A 27,973-nucleotide genomic window follows, 5' to 3' on the forward strand; every position below is an offset into this window, starting at 1 on the left:
CAGTATGCGGTCGGGCATCGTCGTGCAACAACACATCATCTTTTGACAGCAATCATTGGCATTTACTTCAAATTGCAGGGTTTAGCCTGGCAGTAAGCATCTCATTGTAACATACACTGTTTATTGTTGTGCCCCTTTCCCCATAATGTTCCAGTACTGGACCTGTGCATCCTAAAAAACTGTAAGCATCAGTTTTCCTGCGAACGGTTGGGTCTTGAACTTTTTCTTGCACGGCGAATTTGGATGTTTCCATTACATACTCTGCCGTGTACTCTTCAGCTCGTAATGATGGACCCATGTTTCGTCACTGGTAATAATCCTGTCTAAGAAGTTGTCCCCTTTGTTACCATAGCGATCTAAATGCTTTTTGCAGATGTCCAAGCACATTTGTTTATGCAACTGTGCGAGTTGTTTTGGGACCCATCTTGCACAAACTATGAAACCCAAGTCTGTTGTGGATGATTTCATAGGCAGAACCATAACTAATTTGCAGACGATGTGCCACTTCGTCAATAGTTAATCGTCTGTCTGAGAGAATCATTTCACATGAATGCTGAATGGTTTCTTCATTTGTGGTGGTAAACAGTCATCTGGATCCTTCATTGTGCATAACACTTGTGCGACCATTTTGGAATTTTTCAATCCATTCGTAGACACTCCTTTTTCGCAAAACACTGCTCTCGTACCGCACCGAAAGCCTTTGATGAAGTTTGACCACTGATACACCTTCCAACTACAAAAAACGGATCACTGAACATTGCTCTTCTTTGGTGCAAATGGACAGCGGAGCATTGACGAAACTAACCTAGCAGCTTGAAAATTGCAAAGATATAACAAAAAATAAACAAAGCATGCATCATCAACGTAAAAGACGGTACTACCAAAATAAACAAAAATATATCTAAATTGCAGATAATAACTGACTTGAACAAATCACAGTGCTCAGGCATCCTACCTTATCATGAACGTTGGTTCGGGCATTTTTAAACCAAATGCACCATTTCCGGACAGAACATTCATTCATTACATTGTTTCCATACACTTTGCACAGTTCACGATAAATTTCTATAGGTTATAGGTTCTTTTTGTCAACAAAAACCATATCACAACCGCACCTCACAACGGGTGGGATTTTCGATTGCAGTGCACATTTCAAATTCAAATATCGAAAAAACCAGATGCGCAGAGACATTCCCACTGTCACGGATGGATGCCGACTGAGCTGCCAAGCACGCACATACCAAAATATATGCAATCGATGCGCGCCTAGCTGCGTCAGGTGGATATGTTCCCTACTTTCTGAATAACCTTCATAAAATAACTACTGGGATGATTCCTTTGAAGCAAACATGGATGATGTCTTTTCCTTTCCACATCCACTCTGGGTTTTTGATTCCTCTCTCTTGATCTCATTGTCAATAGGACATTAAGTCCTAATCTTTCTTCCTCAGCTGAAACCAGTTCTACATCCACATCATTTCTCTCCAAACCACTTTGAAGTGTATGACAGAGCAAACGTCCCGTTGTACCAGTTGTTAGTTCTGCTTTTCTTTCCATTCAAATATGGGATGTGTCAAGAATTATTGTTTTAATGGCTGTGTGCTGTAAATAATCTAAGATTGCCCTCAAGTAGTATTCTCATAGAGTCATAATTTGAAGTTAGCCCTTGAAACTTTGTAAGTAGGCTTTTTTTGAGATAGTTCACGTCTGTCTTCAAGAGTCTGCCATTTCAGTTTCTTCAGCATCTCTGTAACATGCTCCCAGTGGTGAAATAAATCTGTGAATATTCGTGCTGCCCTTTCCGGTATACATTCAGTATCAGTTATTGTGGAACATAGCATGAAAACTTTGCAGCTGATGATCAACGGTAAGTTAAACTGTAAGTTCATAAAAGTGCTATTACATTACCTATAAGTGACACAAAATTAGTGTGTCCAGTAGTGAGCGGTCTGTACAATGCTAAATAAAGAGCCTTATAAATTTTGTAGGCTCGACCGCTCTTGACATGTAGATTTATTTTGAAGCATAATTTATGCAATTAATATGTAGTTTTAAACAAGCTGCTCACAATTTGTAATTTTGGATTGGCAGTTGTAATTCATACATATGTGGATTACACATCTGTTTTAATTTCCTCATGTTAAAATGGCAGTCATCTTTTTGGGAACCATAGTGTATATTAGGTAACATTAATACATAAAAACAAAATTGTTAGTTCAAACTTGCAAAAATTATGAACTGGTGACATTGTAAATTTCTAAAGGTTAACTAATTAGGAGGGTGACTGCCTTTCACACTTGGGCAAAATTGTAAGGGTTTTGAAAGAAACTATTTCCTTGGACCATATTTTCCACCTCATGGCCACAATTGTTAAAAGTCTGTTTCCTGTTGTATTGTTGGTTCTGTATGCTATATTGAGTCCTTGTTTCATTAGTGTATTGCATACAGAATACAAAACAGACTTGGAAGAAATACCACCAATGCTGACAAATACAACCAGTCTGGTATATACCAACTTAAGTTGCAATTGCATTCAATCTGTATATGCGAGTTAAACATGCAGGAATTTGAGAACCAGGTACACAGAACATCTCAGTGCACTGAAAAGCAATAGCTCACACTCAACATTTGCAGATCACTTAATAGCACAGTATCACCACCCAACAAACATTGAAACTGACTTAAAGTCTCTTACAACTAGTAACAGCCTATACCAAAAATTAATAAGAAAACTATCACATCAAAAGCATCAATAGCCCAAGAAAAGAAAGTACTAAATTAATACGCATCACTGTGCAATAAAGCTCTATTTGCGACAATTGAACTATGTAAATAACACCCACACCAGCCTGCCCAGCTAGCTGTGTGGTGAAATGCGCTGCTTCTTGAGCGGGAAGGCGTGCTGCTCCCCTGCACGAATCCGCCCAGCAGATTAGTGTCGAGGTCCGGTGTGCCGGTCAGCCTGTGGATGGTTTTTAAGGCGAATGCGGGCTGGTTCCTCTTGTTCCACCTCAGTTACACTATGTTGGCAACTGCTGCGCAAACACTGTCTCCACATACACGTACACCGTAATTACTCTACCACACAAACATTTGGGGTTACACTCGTCTGGTATGAGACATTCGCAGGCAGTCCACAGAGGGCCTAACCACACAGTAACCCGGGGTTTGGTTTGGGGCAGTGGTGGGGTGCGTGGACTGCTGTAGCATGTTGTGGGGTTGTGAACCACTGAGGGCTATGGCAGGTACGAAGTGTCTCCATCGTTTCTAGGTCTCCAATTCAATACGCAATACACACCCACACCAAAACTTCACATGATCAGCCCTCAGAACACATTTTCCCTCTCCCCCATACTGCACAACACACACTCTAGATGCCTTTCCACAACAACCCCTCTCGCTTTCTCCCACTCTCCCAGCCCAGAAAACAAAGACACACACACACAAGACCAAATGCCTATGACACTTCAAATGAATACTATACAGCCACATGTAAAATAATGCATGCATGCACACTTTTTTCAAATAAGTTATACAGCCAGAATGTTAGGCATATTGTAATAAACAACATATATTGCATCAGCCCAGTAATACGTATCTCAACAGTGAACAGTAAACAAACCCTGTATGATATTTGACAACCATCAATTCATTCACAAATTTAAGTATTAAGTACCAAATGTTTTCTGTAAATGTTAATATATAACAACAATTTTACATACATATACTACATTCACATATTTAAATACTCATGAAAAATTGCAGGTCTCGAAAAGTATTATGTTTTATGGAGATTTCCTGCCACTGTCATTTAATGTCATACCTGGAACTCGAACTCCGAGTGGCAGCGTTGGCATCCAGTCTCATCTGAACCATCACGGCAGTCTCTGCGACCATCACACTGCTGATTAGGTGTTATGCATCCACGCCTGTCAGCACACGGAATGCGACCTGGACCACGGCAGTTTCTGTGGGGACATCCACCCGCTGGTCGTTCATCGGATCTGTAAAATGAGATGGTGGTATTCTGTTTTTAGAAATCTAGATCTGAGACAACTGGAGTTTTTATACAGTTTACTTCCTAATGCTAATGCATTATTGTGCATGAAAGATTAACATTAAAAGTTTATTGCAGGCTGTGTGTCACTAGACCTTATCATTTGCATTCAAGCTATGTGGCAAAATAGCTGCTTAAGGCTTACTAACATTCCTTAAAGGTGAATAAAATCCAATGCAGTTGTAATTTCAATATTCCTTTTCTTGGTTAACGGCACTACCTGGGATTCATGACACTAATCCCATCTTCAGATGCTACTGTAAAAATTAATGAAGACTAAGCAGGACACTCTTAAAATTTATTTATTTTACGTTAGAATAGCCATTAAAGGAATAAACCAGCCCAAGGATATACATTAATACTGTACAACAAAACTGTACAAGTCACGCAGAAGAATTAATAAATTTATCCAGTAGTATGAGAGAGCCTGTGTGGAACAGGCAAGAAAAGTATGGGTTCAACTGGTAAGACTCGAGGAAAACAGGGCCTGACCGAAAAAACAAGACTAAATCCATAAATATGCACTCATAGATGGAAAAATATAACCTGATGACCTACTAAAAATGGCCGGAGATGCAGAATAGACTTGAGAAAGTCAACATCAGGGCATAAATGCCATTACAAACAACCAAAATGCCAGCTGATGAACTGCAAAAAGTTACTTACCTTGTAAGTGCTCAGACAACTGTGTGTTGAGTACAACCAACATGACATGTGTAACTGACTGCCACACAGAATGCAGGGACACACACACACACCAATGGCTGGCTGTAGCAAGAACTAGTGCCGAGGCAAGGCGAAGAACACCAAGGGAATTTGATGGCTAATATCCGTGCACCACCTCTGAACTATCTCTCAAAGCAAGTCAATACTAAAACCATATTACTAAAAGAAAGGCATATGGCTAGGTAAGGCATGTAAAACGATGCTCAGTAACTATCTACAGTGTTTACAGTGGGCTCTAGTAAAGCAGGTTTTGCATATGGTTGTCTACGTATAAATGTTATGTGTTGTATCTTGACTCGAATTTTAGGGGTTGCATGTGGTGTCAACTAGGATTAGTCTCATAGTTTTTCGATACTCTTTTTTTTTTTTTTTTTTTTTTTTTTTTTTTTTTCTCCATCGTCTCTCTATATGTGTTTCACACCTAATAAATAGATCTTCAGGGGTTTATTTAAGACATAATTTGCACAATGTCTAGTCCTGACTTCGCCATTACTTCAGATTTTGTGCTTCATAATTATACAACTAGTACTCAATTTTTGGTTTTGTACATATCTGTCATATGCAATAGGTCACACCACCTTCATCCTCACAGTTTTTAATGTGTGGTATTGGTGTTTTCTGTGTGTTTAACATATCTTGTACCACTGTGTTTAATTTTTTTTTTTTTTTTTTTTTAATATATCTTGTACCATTGCTTTATTACTGTTTCCTGACAACAGCATTTATTGCATAGCACTTCACATGCCCTATCTGAACTGTATGACTTTCATATGATGATGCAATTTTAGTGTTATCTGTATTGGGTTGCTTTGTGAGGTAGTGTGGAGGTGAGGCGTGGATGTTGGCAACAAAATTTCCTCCGTATTTTTCACATTCTTTTGGCACTAGCTCACACTGTGGCCACTGAGTAGAGAGAGAGTGTGTTTGTTTTTTGCACTGAGGCATCTCCTTGCATTCCACATGTCAATTGTACGAGTCATGTTGGTTGTACTTGGACATGTCGGTGCCTATGCGCTTATATGCTAAGTTGCTTTTTGCAGCTCAGCAGTTGGCATTTTACTTGTTTGTGATGTCATTTATTCCTTACTTGTATATAACATCATTTATTCCCTGAGTTGGGCTTTCTCAAGTCTATGACACATCTCAGACCATTTGTAGGTAAGTTGTCAGGTTAGGTACATTTTTCTGACTGTGAGTACATATTTACGGATTCAGTACTGTTTACTTTGAGTTTCACTGGTCGACACCACATTTTTCATGCTTCACCTGCAAATGCTCTCTCATACTACTGGATAAAGTGGTTAATTTTTCTACATGACTTAACTGGTTTTGTTGTACGCAATTGAGGTATTTTCTAATAATGACTTACAGCCTTTTCGGGCCTACAAGTGTTAATCAATTCTGTGTAGTGTCCTACTTAGTCTTCATTAACTGCCACAAGCAGCACCTGAAGATGGGATTAGTTTCATGAAACACGGGTTGTACACATACCTTTACGTAAATAAAGGAATTTACAGCTGCAGCAGATTATATTCACTACGAACTATTCACCGTGAGTGGTTCTGGATATAATATTTGTTAGATGCAAAGCAAAATAATCAGGTTGTTTTTAAATGTGATTTGAGACTTTCTCGGCGTATTCCATTCGTGAAATCTTCTCGGGTGATCAGCCGAGTAAAGGCGTCGTCTTCTCGCAACGTTTCGAAGGGTTTCGTACCCATCATCTTCAAGCGAAGTGTCGAGATGCTGTGTTGCGCGGTCCTATAAAGGCTCCTGGACCAGTGACTGATTCCGGGCGCCGACCAATCAGGTACCTGCGGAATCGGCCGCCGCGCCAGTGGCGGGGGGTTCGCGGCGCGGACCGGGCGTCGAGTCCCTGCCGGTTCCTAATACGTCTGTGGCCGCTACCGTCTTCGTGCCGGAGCGTTTTCTTCTAATTTTAGTTATTGCGGGATTCCACGCTGTACTGAGTTGGAAACCAGTGTCTCGATTGATCAGGTTGCTGTTCAACCGAATTTCTACAGCCTCTTTGAAAACTGAATCCCAAAATCCTTTAGCGTCACACAGCTTCTTCGTACCCTCAAAGAGGAAGGTGTGTCCTTCGTTAAGGCTATGTTCCGCTACCGCCGATTTTTCTGTCTGACCAAGGCGTACATTTCTAATGTGTTCCGAGCGCCTCTGCGTGATGCAGCGCTGCGTTTGTCCGATGTATTTCGTACCACATTCACATTCAATACTGTATACGCCCGGAGTCTGCAGTCCTAGGTGGTCTTTGACTGAGCCAAGTATGTCCTTAATTTTACTTGGGGCATGAAAAATTGTCTTGATGTTGTGTTTCTCCAGAATGCGGGCAATCTTGGCTGTTGGCGGTCCCGCGTATGGTAGAAATGCCAGGCATCTGGTCTCATCTTCTTCTTCTGGTGTGTCTACCTTCCTGCTCTTGTGTAGGGCGCGCGAGATTTGCGTCTCATTATAACCGTTGCTGCGGAAGGTCTTCCTTAGGTGTTGTAACTCTGCAGGTAGGCTGTCATCATCACAGATAGACTTGGCCCTGTGCACAAGTGTGTTAAGCACTGAGTTGCGTTGTGCTGGGTGGTGGCAACTCTGTGCATGAAGGTATAAATCCGTATGTGTCTTCTTCCTATACACAGCGTGACCCAAGGTGCCATCAGGGTGCCTCTTGATTAGAATGTCAAGGAAGGGCAAGCTTCCGTTTTCTTCCACCTCCATGGTGAATTGTATGTTGCTGTGTATGCTGTTGAGATGTCGCAGGAAGTCTTGCAGGTTCTCTCTGCCATGTGGCCACACGACAAAAGTGTCATCCACATATCTGTAAAAGGCTTTAGGTTTCAATGGGGCGGTGTCCAGGGCTATGTCTTCAAAGTGCTCCATGTAAAGATTAGTGATGCCTGGAGCTAAGGGGGACCCCATGGCTACACCATCCACTTGTTCATAAAATTTGCCACATGGCATCCTATCTCCCACCACACACATGGGAGTGGATCGACGGAAACACATATGCAAGCAGTGAGATCCACAAGAGAAAAGCCACGGAAAAACAATGTGGCAAGTTCACCAGACTGTCTGGAGCCCGGCAACATGCCGACCACACAACCAATGCCAAGACTGTCATCAATCTGGCAGGCAAAGAACTGGACGAGACCACAATATCAGTGCTGTCGAGAGGACTTAACTTTGCTCCAGTACCCAGGACACTACCTAAGCGAGACATTATCAGCAGCATCGAGCAAGCCGTGCACGGCCTCCCTACGGAGGCAGCTGAGGAAGTTAGGAGAGAGACGTGCAGGGTCCTGGAGAAGGCAAAAATGCCCAAGAACAACATAACGTCTGCTGAATGGAAGGCTCTTAAGGCCCTACGTGAGGATGATGACACTGTCGTTCTAGCTGCTGACAAAGGCAATGCCACGGTGATACTGAGGAAAGAAGATTATTGGCAGAAGATAAACTCACTGCTACAAGACACTGCCTACAAGCAACTGGACAAGGACACGACAGCTTCCGTGACTCACAAGCCCATCGCCTTGCTCAATGACTCTGGACTGGAAAAGGACGTCATCAGGAAGCTGTAACCCAGAGCACCGGCACCACCACGGCTATATGGGCTCCCTAAGATCCACAAAGACGGAGTTCCATTGCGACCCATAGTGAGCACCATCAACTCACCGACATATGGTTTAGCCAAGTACCTAGCACAACTGCTCAAACCGATCGTGGGTCACTGTGAGCACCATGTCAAGAACTCGGCGGAGTTTGTGAAGGTACTACAAGGCTTTCGCCTGGATAAAGAAGATCTTCTTGTCAGCTTTGACGTCACCTCACTCTTCACACGAGTACCGCTGGAAGACTCCCTAGGCTGCTCGAAACACGCTTTAGTGAGGACACAATAAAGCTGTTCCGGCATGTGTTAACAAACACCTACTTCAAGTGTGGAGGCAAATTTTATGAACAAGTGGATGGTGTAGCCATGGGGTCCCCCTTAGCTCCAGGCATCGCTAATCTTTACATGGAGCACTTTGAAGACATAGCCCTGGACACCGCCCCATTGAAACCTAAAGCCTTTTACAGATATGTGGATGACACTTTTGTCGTGTGGCCACATGGCAGAGAGAACCTGCAAGACTTCCTGCGACATCTCAACAGCATACACAGCAACATACAATTCACCATGGAGGTGGAAGAAAACGGAAGCTTGCCCTTCCTTGACATTCTAATCAAGAGGCACCCTGATGGCACCTTGGGTCACGCTGTGTATAGGAAGAAGACACATACGGATTTATACCTTCATGCACAGAGTTGCCACCACCCAGCACAACGCAACTCAGTGCTTAACACACTTGTGCACAGGGCCAAGTCTATCTGTGATGATGACAGCCTACCTGCAGAGTTACAACACCTAAGGAAGACCTTCCGCAGCAACGGTTATAATGAGACGCAAATCTCGCGCGCCCTACACAAGAGCAGGAAGGTAGACACACCAGAAGAAGAAGATGAGACCAGATGCCTGGCATTTCTACCATACGCGGGACCGCCAACAGCCAAGATTGCCCGCATTCTGGAGAAACACAACATCAAGACAATTTTTCATGCCCCAAGTAAAATTAAGGACATACTTGGCTCAGTCAAAGACCACCTAGGACTGCAGACTCCGGGCGTATACAGTATTGAATGTGAATGTGGTACGAAATACATCGGACAAACGCAGCGCTGCATCACGCAGAGGCGCTCGGAACACATTAGAAATGTACGCCTTGGTCAGACAGAAAAATCGGCGGTAGCGGAACATAGCCTTAACGAAGGACACACCTTCCTCTTTGAGGGTACGAAGAAGCTGTGTGACGCTAAAGGATTTTGGGATTCAGTTTTCAAAGAGGCTGTAGAAATTCGGTTGAACAGCAACCTGATCAATCGAGACACTGGTTTCCAACTCAGTACAGCGTGGAATCCCGCAATAACTAAAATTAGAAGAGAACGCTCCGGCACGAAGACGGTAGCGGCCACAGACGTATTAGGAACCGGCAGGGACTCGACGCCCGGTCCGCGCCGCGAACCCCCCACCACTGGCGCGGCGGCCGATTCCGCAGGTACCTGATTGGTCGGCGCCCGGAATCAGTCACTGGTCCAGGAGCCTTTATAGGACCGCGCAACACAGCATCTCGACACTTCGCTTGAAGATGATGGGTACGAAACCCTTCGAAACGTTGCGAGAAGACGACGCCTTTACTCGGCTGATCACCCGAGAAGATTTCACCAGGTTTTTTTTTTTTTTTTTTTTTTTTTTTTTTTTTTTTTTTTTTTCATCAGCTTGAGTTTTAATTATGAATTGGATATAATAAGATACATTATTGCTCAATTGTATAGGCAGTGTAAAAAATAAAAATTGAAGAATTTATAACAACAATTACTTTTGAGTCGGATATTTTAACTTGTAGAAGAAACAGCATTCAGCTATTGCTTACGACTTCTTCTTCTAAAGTCATAATTCATTCTGTCTCCTTTTGTGCTTGACATTAGCCCACCTTACTACCTAGTGCAAAAAATATACATACTGCCTTGAATATAATCATGAAATGAAATACTATGAGACCAGTATGTTAGTGCAAACACCAGGTTTCTGCGACAGTGCACTTAAGAAGTTTATTGAAACAATGAAATCAAAAAAATCTAGTAAAGTGGGACGTAAGTTACAATTTAAGCAAGCCTTTGGATCTGGCATTAAATTTAGTTAGATATTGTTGGCCATAACATGCCTCAGAGATGTAAAATGCTGAGAACATGTATTTGGTGGAATGACAGAGCAGGCTCAGAAAAATAAATGAGCATCAGAGTGTAGTGGGTGCTGGGAGGTGAACTTCACTCTAAGTAGTGACATGACACATGACATCAACAGTACACAGTCTGTTTGAAGAAGACTTCTGAGTAAGTCGCTGAAATACTGGAGGGTGGGGGTGGGGGCTCAATTAGGCACTGAAAGTACACCATTAATCAACACACCAAGAAAACATGAGGGATCAAATAAAAGTTCTTCCTATGCTCCTTTTTGAACTTCACTCCCTTTTTTCCACCTCCATTTTGGCTTGGTAGAAAGTACAATAATGTACCAAAGTTGTCAGTAATAATTTCAATCCCCCCTGCGGGTTCGGGGGTAAGAATAGGCCCGCGGTATTCCTGCCTGTCGTAAGAGGCGACTAAAAGGAGTCTCACATGTTTCGGCCTTATGTGATGGTCACCTCTCGGGTTTGACCTCCATCTTTCTAAATTATTCTGAAGAGCGAGCCAATTGGGGAAGGGCGCCTTACATGGTGCACTGTATCCGTCGTGCATTGAGACCTTTAGCCGGCTTTTTCGTCATTGCAATGGTGTCCCGCTCGTTTTCCATCTCTTGGGCGAGGATACGTCCCTGGGTGCGATTCCCACGCTGCACTATGCAGTGTTTCTTTTAACTGTGACGACGACCTTGGACAGTTTTGCACGTAAGATCCAGCACGGTAGCCAGTCCGTTGTGGTGGGGCCGCCATGTACCCTCTTGGTTGTAGCCCCCTGACAACACAGGGATCGCTCTACTGATGCCTGCGCCGTTAACTCCCCACGTATGCCAAGGAGTAGATGCCCATCTCCTTGGGGCATAAGGACTCCCGGCAATGGCCGTCCTGCCAGGTGGCTATTGCTGCGGCTGGGTGGCGCCCGTGGGGAGGGCCCTTGGTCGGAGTAGGTGGCATCCGGGCAGATGACCCGCAATGAAGCGTGGTACATCATCTCTCGCTGGTGGTTCTCCACCAGCAGTCTCTAAGCAATCAAGGTCTAACCTCAACGGGAAGAAATTTGATCAGAGATCGTTTCCCTCCCTAGCTACTCCATGGGAGGAACGTCTTGCTAAAGAAGGCAGTGGAGAATATTCACCCCGGTACCTCGTGTGTACGTGGGTTGATGGAGAATCGTTTATGTCGACCAAGCCCCAGTTTTTTGTGGAGCATTTAGAGGACAAGTTCGGGGAGGTGGAGGGCTTGTCCAAAATGCGCTCTGGGTCGGTTCTCATCAAAACAGCATCCTGTGCCCAGTCACGGAGGTTGCTCACTTGTGACAAGTTGGGTGATGTTTCCGTCACCATCACTCCCCATAAAAGTTTAAACATGGTCCAGGGTATTATATTCCACAGGGATCTTCTTCTGCAGTCCGACGATGAACTACGCGCCAACCTAGAACGACGAGGTGTTCACTTCGTCCGGCGCGTCCATCGGGGTCCGAGGGATAATCAGGTCGCCACCGGTGCCTTCATCTTGGCCTTTGAGGGTGATGTCTTACCCGAAAAGGTTAAGGTGATGGTTTACCATTGTGATGTGAAGCCGTATATCCCTCCTCCAATGCGGTGTTTTAAATGCTGGAAGTTCGGGCACATGTCATCTCGCTGTACTTCCAGCATCACGTGTCGGGATTGTGGACGTCCTTCGCATCCTGATACTCCATGTGCCCCGCCTCCTATCTGTGTTAACTGCGGAGAACACCATTCCCCCTGCACGCCGGACTGTAGGATCTTCCAGAAAGAACGGAAGATAATGGAATATAAAACCCTGGACCGCCTGACCTACTCTGAGGCTAGGCGGAAATATGAGCGACTCCATCCTGTGCCAATGACGTCAACGTACGCCGCTGCTGCAACGACGGTTCTTCCATCTCCTGTGTCGTCCCATACGGTTGGTTCTATGATTGGTCAGCATCCAAAACCCCCCTTGCTTGTGGGGGGCACTTCACACCCTGTTGCTCCTGCTCCATCTTCTCCAGGAGCAACACCCTCCCAACCATCGTGGACATCAGCTCCCCCTTCCCAGCCGGAGAAGCGTAAGACTTCTTCGGCTACTCTCGCCAGGAAGGGATCCCTTGGGGACCTCCCTTCGCAAGTTCCGACCAGTGGAAAAGCGGACGCCCGCAAGTGGTTGAAACAACCGCCAGTCCCTGGTCGTCGGGCCTCACGGTCGTCGTCTGTCCCTGAGACTGACCCAGTGAAGCCCATGAAGCCTGAACCACCGAAGGCACAGCGCGACAAGCAGAAAAAGAAGAAAGTCCCCAAGACCAACGATATTGCGGTGGCACCCATCCCACCGCTTACTACAAGCTCTGCCTCTGAGGACGAGGTGGAGATTCTGGCGTCCGCTGAGGACCTCGCTCTTGCCGGTCCCTCGGACGCAATGGATGGCATTTGCACGGGTGCTCCATCGGAGGCAGCAGGTGACCCAACGGCGTAATCTGCCTTCCCAGTCCCGTCACGCCTTTCCCAGCCATGGCCAACACCATCCTCCAGTGGAACTGCAGCGGTTTCTTCCACCATCTAGCTGAGCTCCGCCAACTTATCAGCCTTCACCCTTTCTTCTGCATTGCTCTTCAGGAAACTTGGTTTCCAGCAATGCGAACCCCCGCCCTCCGTGGCTATCGGGGTTATTATAAGAACCGAGCAGCTTATGAAAGGGTGTCTGGTGGCGTCTGCATATATGTCCTTCACACTCTGTACAGTGAGTCTGTCCCTCTCCAAACACCTTTAGAGGCTGTCGCTGTTCGGGTGTGGACGCCACAGGCTGTTACCGTCTGCAGTCTTTACCTTCCACCGGATGGTGATGTCTTGCAGCATGTCCTGGCTGCACTGGTAGCCCAATTGCTGCCACCTTTCGTGTTATTGGGCGACTTCAACGCCCATAACCCTCTGTGGGGTGGGTCAGTGGCGACAGGTCGAGGCGCCATCGTTGAGCATTTATTGTCGCAGCTCGATCTCTCGCTGTTAAATGATGGTGCCTTCACACACTTCAGTGTGGCGCATGGCACGTACTCCGCCATTGACTTTTCAATCTGTAGCCATAGCCTCTTACCGTCTGTCCAATGGAGTGTGCATGACGACCTGTGTGGTAGTGACCACTTTCCGATCTTTCTGTCACTACCACAGCGTCACTCTTTTGGGCCCCTAACAGATGGGCTATGAATAAGGCTGACTGGGACTTGTTCTCCTCCACTGCCGCTATTGAGCCTCTCTCTAATGATGATATTGATGCGGTGGTTCAATCGGTCACCACCGGCATCGTTACTGCCGCCGAATCTGCCATTCCCCGTTCTTCTGGGTCCCCTCGGCGGAGGGCTGTGCCTTGGTGGTCGCCTGAGATCGCTGAAGCGATTAAAGATCGCCGGCGGGCGCTCCAGCGTCACAAGCGACATCCCTCCATAGACCACCTTATCGCCTTCAAACGGCTGCGTGCGCGGGCCCGCCTCCTTATCCGCCAAGGCAAGAAGGAGTGCTGGGAGCGGTATGTGTCCACCATTAGCCTCCATGTCACTCCATCGCAGGTCTGGGCCAAGATTCGACGCGTCTACGGCTATCGGACCCCTGTCAGTGTCCCTGCGCTCTCACTGAATGGAGCAGTTTGTACTGACTCCGACGTCATTGCAAACCACTTAGCAGAGCATTTTGCTATAAGTTCCGCTTCTGCGAATTACCCCCAGGCCTTCCGCTCCATTAAAGAGCGGATGGAACGTCGGAGCCTTTCTTTTCGCACCCACGCTTCTGAATCCTACAATGCTCCATTCAGTGAGTAGGAATTTCACAGTGCCCTTGCTGCTTGCACTGATACCGCACCCGGGCCCGATCGCATCCACTGTCAGATGCTGAAACACCTTTCAGTGGACTGCAAGCGGCGCCTCCTTGACCTTTACAACCGTCTCTGGGTCGAGGGTGAGTTTCCGTCGCAATGGCGGGAAAGCATTGTCATCCCCGTTTTGAAACCGGGCAAAAGCCCTTTGGAGGTGGACAGCTACCGCCCCATTAGCCTCACCAACGTTCTTTGCAAGCTTCTCGAACGGATGGTGAGCCGGCGCTTGAATTGGGTACTGGAGTCTCGGGGCCTTCTGGCTCCTTCTCAGGGTGGGTTCCGTAAAGGCCGCTCCGCCGCCGACAATCTGGTGAGCCTGGAGTCGGCCATCCGTACTGCCTTTGCCCGCCGTCAGCATCTGGTCGCTGTCTTTCTCGACATGCGGAAGGCGTACGATACGACATGGCGTCATCACATCCTTTCTACGCTTCATGGATGGGGTCTTCGGGGCCCTCTGCCGATCTTTATCAGAAATTTTCTGTCGTATCGTACCTTCCGCGTGCAAGTCGTGACCTCATATAGTTCCTCCCACGTCCAGGAGACCGGTGTGCCACAGGGTTCTGTTTTAAGTGTCTGCCTGTTTTTAATAGCCATTAATGGGCTCGCTGCGGCCGTGGGGAGTTCTGTCTCCGCTTCCCTGTATGCTGACGACTGCTGCCTTTACTACAGCTCTACTGGCATTGCAGCTGTTGAACGTCAGCTACAGGGCGCTATCCGCAAGGCGCAGTCTTGGGCTGTAGCTCATGGGTTCCAGTTTTCGGCAGCCAAGACCTGCGTTATGCATTTCTGCCGGTGACGTACTGTCCACCCGGAGCCGCAGCTTTCTCTTAACGGCGAACTTCTTTCAGTGGTGGAATCACACAAGTTTTTGGGGGTGGTTTTCGATGCCCGGTTGACTTGGCTGCCTCATATCCGGCAGCTCAAACAGGCGTGTTGGCGGCATCTAAACGCTCTGAGATGCTTGAGCCACACCCGCTGGGGCGCCGACCGATCTACCCTGTTGCGGCTCTACCAGGCGTTAATCCAGTCCCGTCTGGATTATGGGAGCCTGGCTTATGGCTCAGCATCCCCGTCTGCGTTGCGGGTGCTGGACCCACTTCTCCACAGCGGGATACGCCTTGCCACTGGTGCTTTCCGCACCAGCCCTGTGGACAGCATACTAGTGGAGGCAGGTGTCCCTCCACTGCGGTTACGACGCCAACAATTACTGGCTGCTTATGCTGCCCATGTTTTTAGCTTGCCCCGGGCATCCAAATTACCGTGTGCTGTTCCCGCAGTCAGTCATCCATCTGCCAGAACGTCGGCCCCGGTTGGGTTGTCCGATCGCCGTGCGCGTCAAGGAGCTTCTCTCTGGGCTTGGATTTTTCCCTGTTCCACCTCCTTTCCGGGCCACTTTGCGTACACCCCCATGGTGTGTTCCTTGCCCTTACCTTCGGCTCGACTTGGCACAGGGCCCGAAGGACTCACTCCCTCCAGAGGCCTTCCGCCGCCGCTTTTATTCCATCCTGGCCACGTATCAGGGCTCTGGAATGGTTTACACTGACGGTTCGATGGTTTCTGGTCGTGTCGGTTATGCGCTCACTCTAGGGGACCATTCCGAACAACGTTCCTTGGCGGCTGGCTGCAGCGTTTACACTGCTGAGCTGGTCGCCATCTTTCGAGCCCTAGAGTATCTCCGCTCCTGCTCAGGTGAGTCCTTCGTTATCTGTAGCGACTCCCTTAGCAGTTTACGAGCTCTCGACCAGTGTTTCCCTCGTTCCCGTCTGGTGATGGCTATCCAGGAGTCCCTGTCTACTCTTGCCCGTTGCGGCCGCTCTGTGGTCTTTGTTTGGACCCCAGGCCATGTTGGGATCCCCGGGAATGAGAATGTTGACCGCCTGGCGAAAGAGGCCACCAGTCAACCACCTCTGGAGATTGGCCTCCCGGCGACTGATTTGCGAGCACTATTACGCCGCCAAATTTTTGATTTATGGGACGCTGAATGGCGCAACCTGCCTGTACCAAACAAACTCCGTCGTATCAAGGTGTCGACGACTGTGTGGCGGTCGTCCATTCGGGTCTCCCGCCAGGAGTCTGTTGTCGTCTGCCGGCTGCGCATTGGGCACACTCGGCTGACACACGGCCACTTATTGCACCGTGAGGACCCACCTCTGTGTCGCTGTGGCTCCGTTTTCTCTGTGGTGCACATTTTATTGGAGTGTCCGCTTTTAGCTGTGCTCAGGCAGACGTTCGCACTGCCTGACACGCTCCCTGCCCTTTTATCTGATGACCCTGCTATGGCTGGCTTAGTTTTATGTTTTATTTGGGCAGGGGCTTTTTATCATTTAATCTGAGTGTTTGTGTTTTATTTTATTGTTTTATGTTGATTGTGGCTTTTGGCCTACGGTTTTAAACTCGGTTTTTAATGTGTTCTCGGTGGTTGGCTTTTCCTGTTTTTGTTCCTATGGTCGGCCAACCACCGTCACACTCTGTGTGATTTAATTCGTTTTGCCTGGTCTTTATCTCCGTTTCTCTTGTTCTGTGTCGTCTGTGTTCTGTTCTGTTAATCGTTTTTATTCTCTGTGGGTGTTTTTAGGATTTGGAAAAAGGGACCGATGACCGTAGCAGTCTGGTCCCTTTAATCCCACAAACCAACCAACCAATAATTTCAATAATGTCGTGGACATAGATCAAACTGTAAAATGTGTGTGTGTGTGTGTGTGTGTGTGTGTGTGTGTGTGTGTGTGTGTGTGTGTGTGGAATATTTTCTCATTAGATAAGCATCATCCCCATTCCTTTAAAGAATCGAACTTCCATGTATAAAACAAATTTGAACATCTGATTACTTTGCAAATGAGTTAATGTGTTGTCATCATTATCAAACACTGGACGAGTACAGTTTGGGTAATTTGCTCTCTGTTTGAAGTAAAGCTAGTTTTTGATGTGTGTCAATGTTTCTGACATCACATCTGCTTTTCTATGTGCCATACAATAATTTAGTTTTGCAGGTACATTCACTGGAATATGTGGATACTGTCTGCAAAACACGTTGCAAATAGAGTTTATGGCTCAGAAGAAATAAGTTAAAATATCATTCCTGATACTGAAGCATGAACAGCTAAAATGTAGTAAATTATTATTATTATTATTATTATTGTGTGTGTGTGTGTGTGTGTGTGTGTGTGTGTGTGTGTGTGTGTGTGTGTGTGTGTGTGTGTGCGCCTTGGCAGTGAAAACAGGGTTCGAAAAGGTTGGAAATTATTTGTTGGAAGTCATAAAGTGCTCCCATTCTCAAATACCAAATTGGGAAATTTTCATGCTGTGTTAGATTCTATCTCAAGACATACCCAATTTCTAATTCTAACACTTGACTTATTGTGTTAAACCTTTATTGTAAGATTATACATGTTAATGAATAGATTATGATAGTATTTTAAATTTGGTCAGCAGTTATATGAGGTACTGAAAACCTTATTTTTGGTTGCCCCTGGAACATGTTTAATAAACTACCAGTACCTGGGACCAGATGGCCTTTTAAGTCTTTTAGTAATGTAGATGGGAGATGAAAATGATTGTTGAAATAAGTCTCTCAGAACATGACTACAGTGATTTATGAAAACCACTTGAAATCTATGCCATGATGAACAGACAGGAAGATAAGTCTTATCTTGTCCCCTAATACTGGTCTACCACTTTAGCCACTGTACCACACTGCTTTCTTATAAGACCACAGAATGATTTTGAAGCAACACTAAGATTCATTGTCGGAAGTGTTCACATCCGATGTGATCATCCTGTGGTAAGATTGCTGTCATTTCTTTAAGTCTTTTCAGAAAACTTCATAAGTGGTTCCTGTGTCAAGTATGCAGTCAATTTTGTGAACTATCCTTATCCAATTGATTTAGTGTTTCTCTAAAGATCCAATATAGGTAGCTGCAGTGTTGAAGATATTGATATGTATTAGAAAAGAGTGGCATTCAAACCCTCATTCATCCAACCAGATTAGGTTTTCCTCAGAAGTAAAAGAAAGATTAGGGTTTAATGTATTGTCTACGGCCATATCATTTGAGACTGGGAACTCAGATTTGGGAAGGAAATTGATTGTATATTTTTCGATGGAACCATCTGTACCTTTCCTTAAGCAATTTAAGGAAACCCCATGAAACGTAAATCAGAATGAACAGACAGGAATTTAGACCACCTTCCTGCTGAATACAAGTCCGTGTGCTCCCAGTGCACAACCTCAATTAATGGGATTTCTCACATATTTTAAAATCATTTCTGGTGAATTCATGCATGGTTTCTTCAAAAGAGTTATGACTAATTTCATACACCTTCCATCTGAGCTTGTAATCTACTCATACCACAGGCGCCGACTCCTTGGGGCCTGAGGGGGCCCGAGCCCCCTCAAAAATTCATATGGGGCGGTTGGGGGGCAGATCCCCCCCCTCCCGATAATTTAAGAAAATTATTATTTATATTATGCTTTGTAAAATCAAAATTATGTTGGAATTTTTTATTTTCCTTGTGTGACGATAGTTACTTTTTAAAATACATTCAGTAATGAGCTAAAACAAATAATTATTACAGTAGTAAGCAGGTTAACTGAAAACAAGAGGTGCGAATCATGATAGTGTTACGGTGCTACGGGCACACTTAGAATTTGTCCCGGTGTGTGAACCTTCGGGTAAAGGCTGGTGCCGGCAGACCAGTGCTGTGGCTGCAGCAACATCAAAAGGACTGGAGCAGAAGCACCTGGAAACCGCCGCCTCGCGTCACCTTGACGCTTCGAGACATTACATTGACGCGGCTATATAAAGCCCACCCTGCTGTCGCAGTCATTCAGTGGGGATAGTTTCATTCAGTGCATGCTGCAGACGTGTTTAGTGTTCCGACTTTAGTGTCTAGTGGATTATTTCATATGGCTATATTTTATTCATTTACATTAGCCTCTTAGTATATTGCGAATTAAGTTTGCAATGGATAAATTTGTTACCAAAAAGGCGTGCTTGGAAGTTGACGATACTGCAAGTCAACCTCGAAAAATTATTGTGTCATCAATTGCTTCGTCATCTTCAGATGAGAACCATTCACAGCCAGGAAAATCCGGTAAGGAAAGATCATTTCAGAAGTCTTGGTTGATGAAATATACATGTCTTAGAATATGAAGCATCTACCGAAAAAGTTTTTTGCAAAACCTGCAAAGAGGCAGATGCTAAAAACCTATTAAAATTTTCTTCAAAAAAAAGAAGATGCATTTACTTCTGTAGGGTTTTCTAAGTGGAAAAGGCTTTGGAAAAATTCCATCTTCATGAAAATATGTTTACGCATTCAGAAGGTGTTCTGAAACTAAATTCTATCACTAACTGAAGTGTGGCCTCCCTATTGAATGAACAGTTAGAAAGTGATATGAAGAAAGGCCATTTAGCTCTTGAGACAATTTTTACTACCTTGTAATTTCTATGTCAACAAGGACTAGTAATTAGAGGGCACGAAGATGTAAGGTCAAATTTTTTTCAGTTGCTGGAAGTCCGAAAGAATGACATACCTGAGTTTAAAGATTGGTTAGGGCATTGGGGGTATAAGTGGATGTCCCAAAGTATTCAAAATGAGAGCTATTATGTTTGACAAAACAAGTGATTCTTCGATTCACGAACAAGTGTCATTTTGTATTCGTACTGTTGATGATTCCTTAATCATAAATGAAGACTTTATTGGCTTATACAAGACCCCCCAACACTGAATCACAAACTCTGTTTAGTATTTTAAAAGACGTTTTTGCTCATCTTGATTTGTCAATGGATAACTTAAGAGGACAGTGCTATGATAGTGCCTCAAACATGAGAGGTAAGTTCAAAGGACTAAAAAAGCTAGCTTTGGATATACAACCAAAAGCACGTTATGTGCACTGTGCTGCTCACAGTTTAAACTTGGCAGTTGTAGACAGTCTCCACCATCTTAGGTCTATGAGGAATATTATGACTTTAGCCAAGGACTTAATGAACACCGAAATGGAATCCAACAAAAGGATGGGACTTTTCAGAAGCATATGCTGTGAGAGTGCCAATGACCAAGCTGGTCTATGACCCCTTTCCCCGGCTCAGTGGACTATGCGAGCTTCTAGTATCTTGAGAATACTGAAAAATTTTGAAGAACTTCTAGAGTTTTTTGAAACATTTTTGCAGAGGACAAAACAGAGGCAGGTTACAGATGTGCAGGCTATCTTGAGTCAATGTTACAATTTGAGACTTATTTCTTTTTATTTTTTTATTGCTGTGCAATGAACCCAATAGAGAAGGTCAATGAAAAAATTCAATGCCCTCATCCAAACATTGCTGAGCTGGAAAAAATATATGAGGGCTTGAGTTGTATATTGAATGGAAGGCATGATAGTTTTGAACACTTTACGAAATTGTGTTTAAAAGAAAAATGTTCACAAGTTGTTGATCCTTCACTTGGAATCAAAGTATACCAAAGAAGTATGAAAACAACGGAGCCAGCTCACTGCACACTTTCAAAACCCCAAAGGAATACTACAAAGCTATTTACATTGAAGTTTGTGAAACGGTGCAATCTTGCATTACTGAGCGGTTTGCTTCAACTGGACTCACACAGGTCATTGCAGTTGAACAAGAGTGCTTGCTTTTAGTAAACAGAGATGAGAAAAATTTGGAAAAATCAACTGAGATTTTCGAAAATGACCTGGACATTTAGAAACTGCACTTACACTTCAATATGTTAGCCGATATCGCTGATAAAAAACAACTGGTCTTAAAAAAAAACGTGTGATGTAAGAAAGTACATTACACAAGAGCCTGCAGTTGTAGAAATGTTATGTGAAGTAGTGAAGTGCATTAGCTTCTCCAAGTAGTTCCAATCACGACAGCAACAGCAGAACGGTCATTTAGTGCCCTTAGACATCTGAAGTCATATCTCCGATCAACAATGGGACAGAAGCAATTGAACAACTTGGCTGTTCTTCATGCCCACCGAGAAGTTTTGGATGAATTGGATATCCGACCAGTCATCAATGACTTCATATTCAGTAAGCCAGTCAGACGGTTGACATTTGCACCTTTCTAAAGACACTCTAGCTCTAATAATGGCATTTAGAACAATATTAAAAATCTTGATAAAATAGAGAATTAAATACATACATAATATTAAATTTTCAGTTTCGAAATATTAGTACTAATTTAGCACTGTATTACTATAGTACTGTATTAGTTATTTTCAAATACTTAAATATTTGTAGTGTGTAAGACCCAATTAAAACCCGCTATTTACGTACTTTTTGACTGAAAGTATTAGGCATACTGTATTAAAGCATTAAATTTGAGATATTGTTTTTATTTAATGAACCCAGAGCCCTATTCAAAATAAGCTTAAATTAGCTATTTCACTTATTAATCAAAGTGCTATTACTGTGTGACGGCAATATTTTATGTTTTATTCTTTTAATGATAGTTTAGAATTTATTTAAATATAATTTCAGTCTTTTCAGAGCTATATATTCACTGCTCAGTAATAGCCTACAAGCATGATTATTACTGTAAATTAAATTAGCTTTTTGCAAAAATACCTTGCGTGTTTATGTTTTATTTCTTTTCTCAAAGCCAAAAAATGTGTCAGGCTTGTCTATTTTCCCGGAGTGTCGAGTTATTGAGAGTCCAGTTCTTGGCGTTCTAATGTTGATCATATGACTCCAAAATGCTTAAAAAAACTTTAAGACTCACTATTTTTCATCTAAAATTTAGAAAATTTTTCAGGGCAAGGCCCCCAGTATGCTCTGCCCCCCCCCCCCCCCCAAATATTTTTTATAAGTGAGCGCCCCTGACTCATACTCATACTTTAGTTTACTTTGTAAATATGCACAAGTGTGTGCATATTAAGAGAAAAGTTGATACTTTGAAAATAACCACTGTTTATTCTCTTAAACTTCTAAATCGCTGTTTTTGTCTATTACTTCAAATAAAACATTTATATAACTGTACAAAGAACACTTATCAGTAATCTGTATAATGGCAAAATCAAGGTCTCTTTAATACATAGATTAGAGTTACATCTAATTTACATCTCTCTGAGTTCAAATATTCTGATAAATTGTCGGAGGAGTGGCAAATTGTCGGAGGAGTGGCTAAAGAAGCACTCTCTTCCTTTTCTTAATATTAATGTATTTGCAGTTTCCTGTCTGATGCCTACCACAGCAAAGTTTATAAAATGGCATCCTGAATCCTAGATAGAGATACATAGTGTATTTGGAAATTATTTTTACATCTAGTATTGTGGTTGTGAACTGCACAGTTCTCTTACTGGAAATGCAGAGGAAGAATATGTATTGATAAATTATGTAAGAAACTCCTGAAGTTTTTATACAATTGCAGAGTTTGTCCCATTTCAGGGCTGTTGTACATGTTTGCAGATTTGTTTACAATATTGTATGAAAGATAAGCTGATCCATCTGTACATCGCTGTGACATAACAGAAATCAAAATAGTGTGATGGAAGTGAAATTGCATTGAAAAAAATTGAAAGCTTTACTTGTAGAAAAACTAGTGGCAGCTGCTTTTTGGGACTCGCACTATTAGGTAAGGGCAAAACAATAGTTGGTTCTTATAACACAACACTAGTAGCTACATGCATAGCATAAGCAACCAATATTAGTGTGTAAAAGAGTGCTGTTGTCCCAGAGTATTGCACCTTCTCACAGTTTGGTGGTGACTGGGACAGCAAATGTGCCAAAGGTGGGCTCTGAAGTGGTTCGCTATCCATAAAAATAATTTAGTGTATAATTTTCCATCAATGGTGACCTCATTATAAATGGAACAAAACCTTGGCTTGGAGAAGGAAATTGGAGTCATCCTTCTGCAAGGAACCATCCTGGCATTTGCTTTATGCATTTTAGGGAAACCGATGGGATTTGAACTGCTGGCCTCCTAAATGTGATTACAATGTATTAACCCTGCACCACTTCTCAGTCCATCTGCTCCAATCCCCAAATTTCATTTCATGTGCTCTTTTTGTTTTCAAACGTCAGCATCTTATCTGAAGGGAATAAATAATCTGTAAATGAATTATTTGTCTGTGTCTTAAATGATTATTATACAAAATTGTGACTAAATTCTTTTTGCGAAAGAATAAAATAAATCATCTTTCCTAATACAGTATAAACAGACTGATAAAAAATATACTAACCAAGCGGCAGCAGGGGTACACTCACACAGAAGGATTTAACTTTTACAAGCTTTCAGAGCCAGCGGCTCCTCCTTCTGGCAGAAGAGCTGAAGGGGAAGGAAGAGGGGTGAAGGAAAAGGACTGGAGAGGTTTAGGGAAAGGGGTACAGCTCAGAAAAGTCACCCAGAACACCGGGCCATGGGAGACTTAACAGATGGGATGAGAAGGAATGACTACTCATGGAGCCTATTTTGTATTGCTTGTGTTGACACTTGGACTCCTGTATCTGGTTGGAAGTGCCACCATAGAGGTGTAGTGCTGTGTTGAGGGTTTCTTCTTGCTGTTATACACAAATTTCGATTCTGAAAACCCACTGTTGTTTTTCCTTGGTCACTTCTGTGATGATCCTCAACTGATCCCATCACTAGTAACATTTTCTAGATGCCAGAGATACCACTTTGACTCATGACAACATTTGCTGCATTGTCCACCTGTCGCATTTTCTGTGCCATTAAATTGACCATATAGAGACTCCAATCCTATGTTTTACTTGACCAAACCATCCTAGAGCAACACAACTCTCATAATGACACACAGCACAGGTACTGAAATGTTTGCAGGTGACATGGCAGCTACAGACTGCACGTATTGCCCTCATAGTAGTAACGTTGACTGTTCCCGCTAGAATTATATTACAAACAAACAAATGTATTGATATCATAATGTATTTCTTGATCACAGCGTTCAGTATTAAAGTTTCAGCAAAATACATCTTTTATTTTGATCATAGTATATGACTTATTTTCTATGCTAGGTGTTAATTACAATATTCATTTCTCTTCCCCCTTAGTCTATCTTCACTTCGCAATCTGTCCTTTTCATCTCTGGACTGAAGCTGGCTCAGTTGTTACCAGTGTACCCTATGTGCCCTACTTTCTCCAACACATCTCTCTTCACTTTTCTTTACTCTCATCCTCAGTACAAATGGCTCTCTCTGATCCTGAGGTCTGTTATTTGCCCTTTCTTTCTAAACTTCTCAGCCTATCCCTCTTCCCTCCTAGACAAAGGAACTGTTAGTTCTGAAAGAAAGGTCATATGCCTATCAGCAGTTCTATTGATCGTGACTCAGTACCACCCAGGACTGGAGCAACTGAATCATATTCTCCGCCAGGTTTTTGAATACCTCTCATCGTGCCCTGAAATGAAGAATGTCCTACCCTCTATCCTTCCCACCCCTCCCACAGTGGTATTCCACCACCCACTGAATCACACAATATCTTTGTCCATCTGTACACAAATCCTGCTTCCAGCCCCTTGACTCATGGCTCATATCCCTGTAACAGATGTAGATGCAAGACCTGTCCCATACATCGTCCCACCACCACCTACTCCAGTCCAGCCACAAGCATCACCTATTCCATCAAAGGCAGGGCTGCCTGTGGAACCAGTCATATAATCTACAAGCTAAATTGCAACCACTGTGCTGCATTCTACATTGACATGACAACTAATAAATTGTCTGTCCACCTGAATGGCCATCAACAAACTGTGGCTAAGAAACAGCTGGACCACCCCATTGCTGAGCATGCCACCCAACATAGTGTTTTTCATTTCAATGACTGCTTCACAGCCTTCCCACCAACACCAGCTTTTCTGAACTGCGCAAGTGGGAACTCTCCCTGCATAATATCCTACGTTTTCAGAATGCCCATGGCCTCAATCTTTGTTAGTCTTTGTCCTTACCCCCAGCCCCTTCACTTTTCCCATTCCAGCACTATACAGTCATCATTCCACCGAGATATCCACTGTCTTTTTACCTCCTTTTCCGCTACCACATCCCCCTCCCTCCTGCCCCATCCTCCGTCTTACTTCCTGGCTGCACCTAGCTGCCCTAACCTCTCTCAACCTAATCACTGTATGCTCCCACTAGCAGCACTTTACCCTCCCCCTCCCCACCTCAGCCTCCTCCTTACCCCCACAACCCGGCTGCATCTCCCATCATGCGCAGCTGCTTGCAGTGTGGTCTCAGCAGCCAGAAGCTGTGATCATGTGTGTGGGAGTGAGTTGCATTTGCATGATTTTTGTGTGTGTGTGTGTGTGTGTGTGTGTGTGTGTGTGTGTGTGTGTGTGTGTACTATCTCAGATGAAGGCCTTGTTGGCAGGAAGGTGATTTTCTGACAGTCTTTTTGTTGTGCCTATCTGTGACTCACAGCCAAACCTCCAGATGTCAGACACTCAGATCAGTGCCAAACATTGTATGTCGATATAGTATGACCCAAAACATTGATTTAGTTTGTGCTGTGTTCTGTCATCCAGTAGAACATGCATAAGCGGTAATTAAAAGTGTCACCAGAGCTATGGAGGACAGGAAAAGAGTATTTATGAATGATTGCTTTTCTAAAGTTTCCTGCTTTTCTAAAGTTTATGAAAATATAATGTACAAAATGCTGATGGACTTCATTGGGGGGGGGGGGGGGGGGGAATGATTTACTAAATTTAGCTCAATATGGGTTCAGAAGCAGCAGATCCACTGTAACTGCAGTATATGATTGCATAAATATGCTATTAGATCTGTTAGATAAAAACAACCCATAACAGGCATATTTCTGGATCTGTCAAAGGCTTTTGACCACAAAATAAACTAAATATTCAATACCCACTCAGGAATTGCTGAAGGAAGTGAGCAATGATCCAGAACTTATAAAGAAGGTTATAATGGATGATGTTGAAACCAAGACCCAGTCATCCAAATGGAAACTATCTGAAGAGCCAAGACCGAAAAAAATTCAACATGTTCAATCACATGTGAAGGTTCTTCTCACTGTTTTCTTCTATTGCAATGGGATAGTGCATAAAGAGCTCCTGCCTTCTGGTTGTATAGTCAGTAAGGGAATAGGAACAAGCACTGGCACTAGTGCATTATGTCTGACAGGGATTACTTTGAAGGGGACAGAGTTGATGTTGATGAATAAATAAAGATTCTTTAAGAAAAACAAAAATTCCCTTATGCACCACACCAGGGAAACTGGTGTTGGAAAACGGTGATGATGATGATGATGATGATGATGATGAAGATGATGATGATGATGATAAATTCTGTTTACTTTATTCCGTTTACTTTTTTATCACACCTGATATAAAGTCGTAACCAGAAACAATCCAAATCTGAAAGCACACTTATTACAAACATTAGTGTGCAGCCAGAACAGAGCTGAACTCCTTGACAGAAAGTTATGCACTCTTTGTGTGAAGCAATCCAAAGAAAACGATAAGAATCGTGGCAAAACCATCATGGAATTTCCATCATGATAATGCTCCTGCTCACACCTCAATGCTTGTTCATGATTATTTTGCGAAAAACGAAACTGTTATGTTGCCTTAGCCATGGCATTTGCCAGACATGCCAGCTATGACTTCTTCCTATTCCTGAGGCTGAAGAGAACCATGAAAGGATGTCATTTTGCCACCACTGATGAGATAAAAACAGAATTGCTGAAGGAGCTGAACACCATAATGAAAGGCGAGTTCCACAAGTGCATCCAAGATTGGAAAAAGCACTGGCACAAGTGTATTGTAACAGAAGGGAACTACTTTGCAGGGGACAAAGTTGACATTGATGAATAAATAAAGTCTCTTTAAGAAAAATAAAAATTCCCATTACTTTTTGATCACATCCCAAATAAAGTCATAACCAGAATCAAGTCTAAATCTGAAAGCACCTTATTACAAATACCAATGTACAGCCAGAACAGAACTGAACTTGTTGATAGAAATTGCAGCTATTTATACAATATAGCCCAGAATATACAAACGTTATAAACATAACCCATTTCAAAAATATTCCATAAATGATAAATACCAAATGCTAATGATAATGGGTGGTCATGTTTGAACTGGTGATCAGCACAACACCAGGCAACAATGCTAACTGTTATGCCACACTGCATGCTGCACAGCTTGTGACATTGTTATCTCTCCTGGAGAAACAGTGACCCACTGTTCCAGAAGTTTTCATTGGGTGTGACTAGATCATTCTGGATCTATCTCTTGTCAGTGGTCCTCTTTAGGGTAACGCTAGTGAAGCCTCGTATTGTGTTCATGTTGTCACATAATTTCCTCTATGACAAGCATCAAAGGTAGTTCCTCCCTTCAATACAGCTCTTCAGTTTCCTTGGACAAGAAGCCCCTAGCATCAAAGTGCACTTCACAGCCATAGTAGGGCTTCATACAAAGAACATGGATGACACCTCTGCAGTATTGTCTTCTTGATCAAGAGCCACAATCCTTAACTTCATACCTGTTGTCCAACAAGAGACAAAGGATGTGATATGGCCCAAAGCAGCACTTCAGTAACTTTTTCAATAGTCACATTTTCCACATAGCTTAAAAACTG

General features: G+C 43.7%; 1 protein-coding gene across 2 annotated transcripts in view; it reads right to left on the reverse strand.

Moving 5' to 3' along the window:
- LOC126203707 (low-density lipoprotein receptor-like) overlaps positions 1 to 27,973 on the reverse strand; it is an 87,497-nt gene that overhangs the window by 1,893 nt on the left and 57,631 nt on the right. For both annotated transcript variants that reach the window (XM_049938078.1, XM_049938077.1), the window contains one exon: positions 3,824 to 4,004. In XM_049938078.1, coding sequence (XP_049794035.1) covers positions 3,824 to 4,004 — 181 coding nt within the window. The remainder of the gene's footprint in view (positions 1 to 3,823; positions 4,005 to 27,973) is intronic.

The sequence above is a fragment of the Schistocerca nitens genome, chromosome 9 (assembly GCF_023898315.1).
Source record: "Schistocerca nitens isolate TAMUIC-IGC-003100 chromosome 9, iqSchNite1.1, whole genome shotgun sequence".
Classification (NCBI taxonomy): domain Eukaryota; kingdom Metazoa; phylum Arthropoda; class Insecta; order Orthoptera; family Acrididae; genus Schistocerca; species Schistocerca nitens.